Source organism: Periophthalmus magnuspinnatus, chromosome 18 (genome assembly GCF_009829125.3).
Source record: "Periophthalmus magnuspinnatus isolate fPerMag1 chromosome 18, fPerMag1.2.pri, whole genome shotgun sequence".
Classification (NCBI taxonomy): Eukaryota; Metazoa; Chordata; class Actinopteri; order Gobiiformes; family Gobiidae; genus Periophthalmus; species Periophthalmus magnuspinnatus.
In genome coordinates, this window is record NC_047143.1 from 3,109,687 (window position 1) to 3,119,335 (window position 9,649).

Genomic DNA, 9,649 nt, shown 5'->3' on the forward strand with positions numbered 1-9,649 from the left:
AGTCTCTGAGCCACAGGAGCCAGAGACTGAGCCACAGGACACATGTGTGAAGTACTTCCTGGTTCTAGTCAGGACAGGAGCAGTACTTTTCTGGATGTTCTGCAGCTACAATCACAAAGAGATGAACCATAAACCAGGTCAGTCTGACAGTTACACCTCACACCAGAGAACACCTTTGGTTCACTTTCTAATATTTTATAATTTGCAATAAACTGGTAAAAATATTCCATACAATAAAATGAACCGTGCAAAATGAATGTTTTCAATAACAGATCTAGGAGGGATGTCACTTTCAACAACCTCTCTCCTGATTGGCTCTTTGGTTGCCATGATACTCCCGGAAAATCGGAAATTCCAAATACAAAACTCGGCTCTAGACTCGCCGCTGTAACTGCTCTAACCTCGATAAACTTCATTTGACTGGCGCCGAACGCTGCGGGCGACGTCACTCAGTCCACTTTATATACAGTTTATTTTGGTGGTATAATTAAAATATTCACATTTGTTGTCACCAGTTATAAAATTATAGTTTTTTTAGAGTCTTTTTTCCTCCATGGACCTGGTTTCACTGGTGCGGTCGGGTAAAGTTGTAACGGGACAGAAATAACAGCCCCTCCTCTGGACTTATTTTCTTTGGCTTTTCTTTAGTGTCATGTCAAAGCCTCATTCTGACACTGACCCTCCTTTGTCCACAGGGGGCGCCGTTTCCCCTCCTCAGGTTCATACAGGAGACTATGGCACCTCCTGCTTTTCCCGTTTAGTCCAAAATTCTCCTTCAGATGCTAAAATAAACGGGATTATGTATTGGCCAGTGGTGGAAGAAGTACTCAGTTGTGTTGCTTAAGTAAAAGTACAAATACTGGAGCAAAAACATCAATTTGACTTTGTATTTAGGTCAAAAAACTTCAGTCCAACACATTTTTTTAAATTCTTGTGTTGCTTTTGACACAGTATTTGTTACAGTGACGTTTCAAATCGAAGTTTCAATATCACTTTTTATCTCAGAGATTCAGAAATAGCCCAAAATACGTCAATTTCTAAACTAATTCTCACAAATGAAAATAGATTTACAAAGATCGTGCAGCTGTCCCGTTTCAAAATCATCAAAATCACGTGTCTTTGTTATTTAATCAAACTCAAACTTGTTTAAAATGATCTGTAAGCGACACTTTAGTTTGAAATTTCATAAACTCGACTTATATCTGCATCACCAGAAATGAGGTAAATGCAAGTTTTGTTTAATTCACACATGTTTAACACACAAACCTGGCATATTTAGGCTGAAAAAACTGAAAACACCCTGTTCCACCTTGTGATGTCATCGTGTGGTGATACAGGAAGTGCTCCACTGTGTTTTTAAACTCCACACGCCTTCATTTCTAGAATCATTTAGATCATTTTAGTCCTGGAATTGCCGCTTATCTCGACTGAACTAAAGATAAAAAAAGGAGCTGTTAACTTGAAAACTACCACTTGATGACATCACAAGGTGGAACAGAGCATTTTGAGCATTTAGAGAACTCTGCACTGATCTGATCCATGTCTTTATCTTTATCTTTGCATCACGCTCTGACCATGTTTATATGTGAAATAAATGTACATATAAAGATGATTTTACTGACTTTTTTTACTATCCTGTCTTGTATATCTTTGTAAATGATAAGAACCTATTGCAAACTGCTTGTATTTTTGTTACGAATCAAACCAAATAAAACCTTAAACACATTATTAGTGTCTATTTTGCCATGGAAAATTACTGGTGTCGTCTGATTGGTGCTTTTCAGCTTCTAGATGTTGAAACTGATAATTACTCTTAGTGAATAGACCCAAAAACTCACTGTATGACAACAAAAAACTGCATTTGGACAATATTCATTTTAGCCGCCTCCATCTGTATCAAACATTATTGGCCTATAAAATTTTTTGTTGTCACCTGAAACCCACCAATAGGTATAATATAAGCCTACTCCAAATAACTGAGGTCAAATACACAAACTTTAATCCCACCTATATTTAATTTCTCCAAACAGAAAACTAAAATCCAGAAAGTAGAACACTGCCCTCTTGTGGCGAACTGTATAAACACCAGAGTGACAAAATACATCTAGTGCCTTTTGTCATTTATTTTTTATTTTGTATATTCTCTGATACCTGCTTGTCTCCACTGAGATCGTATTGCTTTGACTGAAATTTCCCACAGTATGGCATTAAAAATTGAGCCAAGCACATGCACAACAAAGTTACAGATCAGATCTGTGAAGAGGCACGATCCTCACAGTACAATCAAAGGCATGTTTTAGTGAGGTTTTTTTTTTTTTTCAAGGTATTTTGGAGCAATAAAAACACATGTGGGCCAAACTGAATAAATGCAAGTTAACATTCAGACAAGATAGACAGATTACTAAATTAACTTGACCTTTTGACCTAATGCTGTAGATACATAAACATGCACAAAATACCTAGCTATGTCTATGTATTTTTAAGTATTAGAAGAGTTTGTATTCTAAACTTTGAATTGGGCAAAGAAATATGAGTTTAATAAAAAGTTTATGCAAAAAGTTATATGCTTCCTGTTTCTTTGGACAAGAGATGTGTCATACTTCTCAGCAGGAACAATAGAGTACCTTAACCTTAAACTCCACTGATATTAGGCTCACATTTTTCCTATTGTTTAATAAGCTACATTATTATTAGATTTGGGTTTGAGTATTTTCTTATTTTATTTTAATTTATTTTAATTTATTTTAATTTAATTTATTTTATTTTATTTTATTTTATTTTATTTTATTTTATTTTATTTTATTTTATTTTATTTTATTTTATTTTATTTTATTTTATTTTATTTTATTTTATTTTTATTTATGTATTTATTTATTTATTTATTTATTTATTTATTAGTTTATTTGTTTGATTATTTATTTGCTAATTTATTTATTTGCTTATGTATTTATATGTTTATTTATTTTTCATTTTATTTGCACAGTGTACATTTTAAACTTCATCAACATTTAAAAACATGACAGAACTTGAAAAAAAAAAAGCAAAACGTAAATATAATCATGTTAATTCTATTTAGTTTGTGGTATAACCTGTAAAATGCACTTCAAATAATTATTGTATTCACAACCTTAGTAAAATCGACGGTATGATTTTCGCGTTGTGTGTTTTGTCCCTCGCCGCCCTCCGTCCTCCATCTTATCACTTCCTCCCGGAAACTCTCTCGTCCTTTTCCTGCAGACTCCAACATGGTGAGCGCTTTTTCTGACATTTTCCCCCGAAATCATCTCCAAACATCTGATAATCCACGAGTTTTATCACAGCAAACAAACCCCAACCTCACAGTGTAACGTCTTTACAAACGATCTGTGTGTAAATTAGAAGAATAAACTGTTACGGAATGTTTTTATTCATAGTTTAATGTCACGGATTCTGTTCTGTGGGTATAAGGGGAGAGCGTTAGCTTCAATGTGGCTAATGCTGTTAGCTGTCGGTATTTCTATAAAACGCACATTTCTGGACCCATGGTATTATTAGACCTGTCGTTTTGACTTAAACATTTGAGTGATTTGCACATGACCGTGGATAAAAACATTGCATTATTAAAGTGTTCATTTTACCAGTAAAAGATTGAGGCCCCGGTTCAGTTAGGCACATTTCAGCATGTTAGCATCTTCAGCTAACGGCTTCAGCGCTCGTTTATCCTTTAATAAAGACTTCCACGCTCCTATTTGCGTCTCAAGCCCTTATTATTTGATCTGTTTTTTGTGTATTATCTTCATTCTGACTGTATCTTTCCTTCTTTTCAGGCGAGAGGACCGAAGAAGCACCTGAAGCGCGTTGCGGCGCCGAAGCACTGGATGCTTGACAAGCTCACCGGAGTGTTTGTGAGTGATTCAGGATTAAATATTTTTATTATGCGGTCTGTGCTCGTTTACCAGACACTTTTGGACGGTTTAAATTGTAGATTGTCTTGTGTGGTTTAGAAATGTGTCTGCACTCTCCGCAAATGGGAAGATTTTAGGGATTTGATGTAACAATGCTTTGATTTCCAAGCAGTGAGCACATGATCCAAACTGATGATGCTGCTAGTGTTGTTTTGAGCATGTGACATTTAAATCAAAATTGTAATAGTGTTTTGTATTAACCGCTGCAAAAAGAGCAGGTTAAATCAAATAAAAAATAGTAAATGGCTCTGGAAAGTGTTCGGTCTCAATGCATTGACTTTGAAAATTGGTATAAATGTAGGGTGTAATAATTCAGTTACTGTGAGTGAGAACCAGATGTTGTCATTTTTATTTTAGAGCATGTAATTGTCTTAAATCTGACCCGTCCCTTCTCTCTCCTCCAGGCTCCTCGGCCCTCCACCGGTCCCCACAAGCTGAGGGAGTGCCTGCCCCTCATCATCTTCCTGCGTAACCGTCTGAAGTACGCTCTGACCGGAGATGAGGTCAAGAAGATTTGTATGCAGCGCTTCATCAAGATCGACGGCAAAGTGCGCACAGACATCACCTACCCCGCAGGGTTTATGGGTATGTACAGTTTACACACATTAATGCCACAGTATGTAGCTTTTAGCCAAAAAATAAGTCAAATTAAAAATCTAATGTATTGCACTGAAAAAACATGTCCTCACCCTGAGCGGACTTGAATCTCCACAAACCTGACTCTTGTTTGACCTGGAGGGTGGGCCTTGTCCTGTTTGTTTCCATGGAAATGTTCCCTTAGCTGTAATATTCCACAGTATGGAGCATAACTGATGCAGGTGTCGTGCCACCTCCAGAGAGTTAGGTGGACCTGAAGTCCAGGGCCTTGTTGCTTAAACGGGTCAAGATTGTTCTAAAAGTATAAATGTGTTGTGACCAGGTGTCTCTTAATGCACAGGAGCCATGATGACTTTGTTGGTTTGAGCTTTGGCTGAAATAAAACTTATCTCCTCTAAGAAGTTCTGAGCTCCAGTTGTTTTTATTTTAACGTAGTTGGAGAGTGGCTGTCTCATACGGTTTTTGATTTGTCAGCAGTTGATTTTAGCTGAGCTCTCAAATAATGTTTTGTGCCGATCATGTTTGCAAGTGGTTGATGCTGAATTGTTGTACGGAGTTGAGTCTCAGATCTCCTGATCCTGGCTCTGGAACACAAAAGCTGAGTACTATAAAGTGCCTCTGCAGCAGTTTTTTTTGGTTTTTTTACGTTAAACTTCGTTCCAGTTGGTTCATGGAATTGTGTTAAAAATGGTTTTCATGGTGGTTTTCCTTCAGATGTGATCAGCATTGAGAAGACTGGAGAGCACTTCCGTCTGATCTACGATGTGAAAGGACGTTTTACTGTTCATCGCATCACTGCCGAGGAGGCAAAGGTGAGTGGGAATCTCACCTGCAACCCTGCATTGCATTGTGGGGTTTTGTGTATTATGGGGTTATGTCATAAATGATGGATAAATAAACTTGTACATACTGGTTTCAAGTGATAATACAAAGCGCTCCCCTTTAGCCACAAACTCACTCGCTCGCTGTTTCCCCCTCTCTTGTATTTTCCAGTACAAGCTGTGTAAGGTGAAGAAGATCCTGATCGGCACCAAGGGCATCCCTCACCTGGTGACCCATGACGCCCGCACCATCCGCTACCCTGACCCCCTCATCAAGGTCAACGACACGGTCAGGATCGACCTGGAGACGGGCAAGATCAACGACTTCATCAAGTTTGACACCGGTGAGACTTTAACACCTCACACACAACCAGCCTGTGCGTGTGTGTGTGTGTGTGTGCTCAAAGGCGATGTACCTGATTTTTATTGTTTAAAAACTGGGACAAGGCAAACTGTTTAGTATCTCAAGTTATTCCTCACTTACCTTGTGCATTCTGAGTATCTTAATCATTCACGGTGATGAGTTTGAGGGCGTTTCATAACCACAACTTGTGCTTGAAATGTGTAACAAGCATGAAAAATAACTGGATAGTGTATTGCTGCTTAGAGCTTTCGCAAGTTGAATTTGTCATTGGTTCTACAACAAAACAATTCCCTGCTGCCCAGAAAGGATTTTTCTCATACATCGCATTGTAATCAAACTCGTGTTCGGCTGACAGGAATTCACAGGGCGCCCTGAATTTTGCGACGGTTTTGACCTATTTTCAGATCATAAACTTTTTCTCAGCTCAAAATCCGTTGTCTTAATCGTTAGCTTTGGCTGTGTTCTATATCCGCTCTAGCTCAAGCACTGATTGGTTAGAGCAGCCATGTGTTATGACGTAAACAATAATAAACTGTCGTGAACGAGCCACAGGTTTAGAACCCCGCCCCTGGAAGCATAAAAATTATAATTTGCAGTGTATTTTTTATTCCCTTGCCTCGTCTGCTCGCTCTCGTCGTGGAAAGGCTAAACTCGTGACGTGCACCACTGAGCACGGCCCATTAACTTCAGTAGTCGGCCATGTTTAGGCTCCGGGGCTTGATAACAAGGACTTCCTGCTTGGCCCCATTTATCAGTGTTGTATCAAATTGAAGTAAAATTCTCGTTTGTTTTTGACATGAACAGTTGAATCATCTCTGAACTCCCTGGACAGTTGTTCATTGTGTCATATCCGCTGAATAAAATCATGAATGTGTCCAAATGAAAAGTGAAGCTTCTGAAGTGACACGACGCGTTCCTTAAATAGAGGTTTAGGTCGACACGCTTGCAGTAATGTGGGTCAGAAAGAGTGAGCCGTTTGTTCCACATCTGAAGGTTGCCCATTCCCCTCGCTGCTGTAGAAACCTTTTCATACAAACTTAATAAAAACAGTGGTACCCAAACCTTTTCTCATACCCTCTACTCTGACAATACTCAACACATCACAATATGTACTTAGACATTTAAAAATCAAATCACGTTCATCGCTTTTCGAACTTCTAGAAACTTTTTTTAAATGGACACTTTCCATTTTTCCAAATCTCAATATTCCTTTGATCATTCCGCTTGCATCTCCGGGGTTTAAGGCTGCAAGGTGAATTAAAATCTAACTGAAATTGCAATTTGCTGAAATTTTGGTACCACACTTTCCTCCAGAAACGACAAACTGCTAACCCCGTATTTTAGATCTGTACAAACATGTTCTGAAATGCATGAGTTCAGTCCTGTCAATTCTTCTAAATGTGAACAGAAATCTAATCTCAATCCTTGTCAGACAGACGCATTACCGATGTGTTGTCCTCTGTCGCCCCCTGTAGGTAACCTGTGCATGGTGACCGGAGGTGCTAACTTGGGGCGTATCGGCGTGATCACAAACAGGGAGCGTCACCCCGGATCCTTCGACGTGGTTCACGTGAAGGACACCACCGGCAACAGCTTTGCCACAAGGCTCTCCAACATCTTTGTCATCGGAAAGGTACAAATCAGCATCGGCTTTTTTTTATTTATTTTTTTTTATTTCTGCCCTCCCCGTGTGTGTGTGTGTGTGTCAGAGTGTGCCCTGGACAGGTTTAAAATGTGACCTCTGAACTCGACAACGTTTTCATTTCAAATCATATTATGAAAAGTGCAAATTGGAGCAGTGATGACCCTTGTGTTTTGATCCGTAATGAAACAATTCAACCAATTCCTCTAAGAAGTTCTGAGCTCCTTCAAAATAAAAGCCTTAAAATAAATGTGTTAAATTGACATGTCTCAGTACACGACCAGGTCACTTCTCTAAACTTGTGTGTACTTTTGTCACTCGCTCACCTTGTATCTAACCCACTGCTGCTTTTTTTTTTTTTTTTTTTTCTTTGTAGGGCACCAAGCCATGGGTGTCCCTGCCCAGAGGGAAGGGCATCCGACTCACCATCGCCGAGGAGAGGGACAAGAGGCTGGCCGCTAAACAGGGCAGCAGCTAAACTCACCTGGTTTTCAAATAAATGTTATTTACAAAACGACTACGATGGTTTGTCTGTGATTCCGTGGCACGTTTTTAAAGGCGCATCCTGTCACTTTAACGGAGGCTCCTCCACCATCTGCCCGTCACCACGGCGATGGAATGTTTTGGCTTCGGTTTGGTGCTCTTCAGTGAGTCCACGCGGTGCCAGTTCACTCCCTCCCTCATACTTTCTTTCCTCCATCACTCTTTTCTCTTCTGTTGGTTTGTTTTGGTGGACCTGTGAGGACGACCATATGGTGCCACGGCCCCCCCCCCGCCCTCTTTTTCCTCCCCTCATACCTCCATCCCTCGCTCCTCCTCTCCTCTTTTGGTACACTACAGTGAGCGTGTCCATATGTCCTCAGTGGGGAGTCTGCCTTTCCTCCCTCGCTCCCTCATCCCTCTATTCTTCTCACTCCCGTTTTGGTGCTTTTAATATGTCCATGTGGTGTCAGCGCCCTTTCCCTCCCTCCTTTTTTTTTTTTTTTTGCCTGCTCATCCCTCGCTCTCCTCTCCTCCTTTGCTCTTTTCCTTTTGCCTCATCCCTTGCTCTCCTCTTCCCTTCCGTCATCCCTCTCTCCTCACTCACCGTTTTGCCGCTTTTCCGAAGATGCCCATGTCAACTCGGTGCGCTTTCCCTCCATTATTTTTCATCTACTCCTTCGCACTACTCTCCCCTCCTCTTTTTCCTCATCCCCCTTTTCTCCCGTTTTGTGAGGATGTCCTTACCGTGTCCGCGCCCTTTACTCACTCATCCCTCGCTCTTTTCCCTCTCCTGTTGTACTTCTGTGCGGATGTCCATGTGGTACCAGCGCCCTCCCTTTTCCCTCTTTTACCCCCATCCCTCGCTTTAATCCTTTCCTCCTTTCTTTAAAACCCATCACTCGTTCTCCTCTCTGGTTTTGATACTTTTTATGAGGATGTCCTTAACGGTGCCAGTGCCCTCTCTTCTCCCCTTTCCCCCCCCCCATCATCCTTGTTCCTCTCTCCTCCCTCATCTCTAGCTCAACCCTCTTTCACTCCTCTGTTTTCATAACTCCATCCCTCTCTCCTCTCCTCTTTTGGTTGTCCATATGGCCTCGTCGGTGGGGAGTCTTACCTCTCTGTTGTGTCTGGCTCAGCCCTGCTCCACGTGCCCTTTAAATGAGAGCAGTGATCACAAAATACACTTCATTTCTCAGACCATTTTGGCGTTAAAGTGCGACCGGTTTCATGTTTTTTGTAATTCTGACTTGAGTTTTTGGGATAGTACCTGTGCTAAATATCATAGTTTATTTATTTTTTCCCACAAGTTGACACTACAAAAATACAGGAAGTAAAGTCATAAAACTCTCCCTCTGCTTTTATCAACACAAACTCCTAAAATGCAGATACAATTTACGCACGAGGAAGCCGTTTTCTGACAGTTTAAACCTTCATTTAACAAAATACACGTAATTACTTTATTCGTCTAATTGTAACTATTGTGTAATTCAGGCCCCTGTAACTTGGCCCTTGTTTACATTATGGTTGCCAGGTAACAGTTACACACGGGTCCAACCAGGAAGTAAAATTATAAACGTTAAAAAACTGGGTGAGATGTTGAGTAAATTAGTCTAAACTGTCACGTGCGCAATCGTCTCCTTTCTCCGCTCTCTTCTTTCCGTCCTTCCTTTCGTAGTGGCACAGTGGGTACAGCGTTCACCCACAAACCATAAGATTGAAGGTTTGATTCCTGCTTTAGACCCGTGTTGCGTCCTTTGGCAAGACACTTCTCCCATCTTGCCTAAGGTGTGAGTAAGTG

At 40.5% G+C, this 9,649-nt stretch overlaps 1 protein-coding gene and 2 non-coding genes across 3 annotated transcripts; all 3 read left to right on the forward strand.

Moving 5' to 3' along the window:
• The first annotated feature begins 3,167 nt into the window (after positions 1–3,167).
• rps4x (ribosomal protein S4 X-linked) lies at positions 3,168–7,883 on the forward strand. Its single transcript, XM_033983635.2, has 7 exons — positions 3,168–3,248; positions 3,807–3,884; positions 4,349–4,529; positions 5,256–5,353; positions 5,535–5,706; positions 7,202–7,359; positions 7,745–7,883. Exons 1-7 carry the CDS (start codon positions 3,246–3,248, stop codon positions 7,844–7,846), a joined length of 792 nt encoding a protein of 263 aa, XP_033839526.1. The 5' UTR covers positions 3,168–3,245; the 3' UTR covers positions 7,847–7,883.
• On the forward strand, positions 4,884–4,953 carry LOC117386744 (small nucleolar RNA SNORD61). The gene has a single exon (XR_004542719.1). It is a non-coding gene; the product is annotated as a small nucleolar RNA SNORD61 (small nucleolar RNA).
• On the forward strand, positions 7,522–7,592 carry LOC117386745 (small nucleolar RNA SNORD61). Its single transcript, XR_004542720.1, has one exon. It is a non-coding gene; the product is annotated as a small nucleolar RNA SNORD61 (small nucleolar RNA).
• Positions 7,884–9,649: the final 1,766 nt, after the last annotated feature.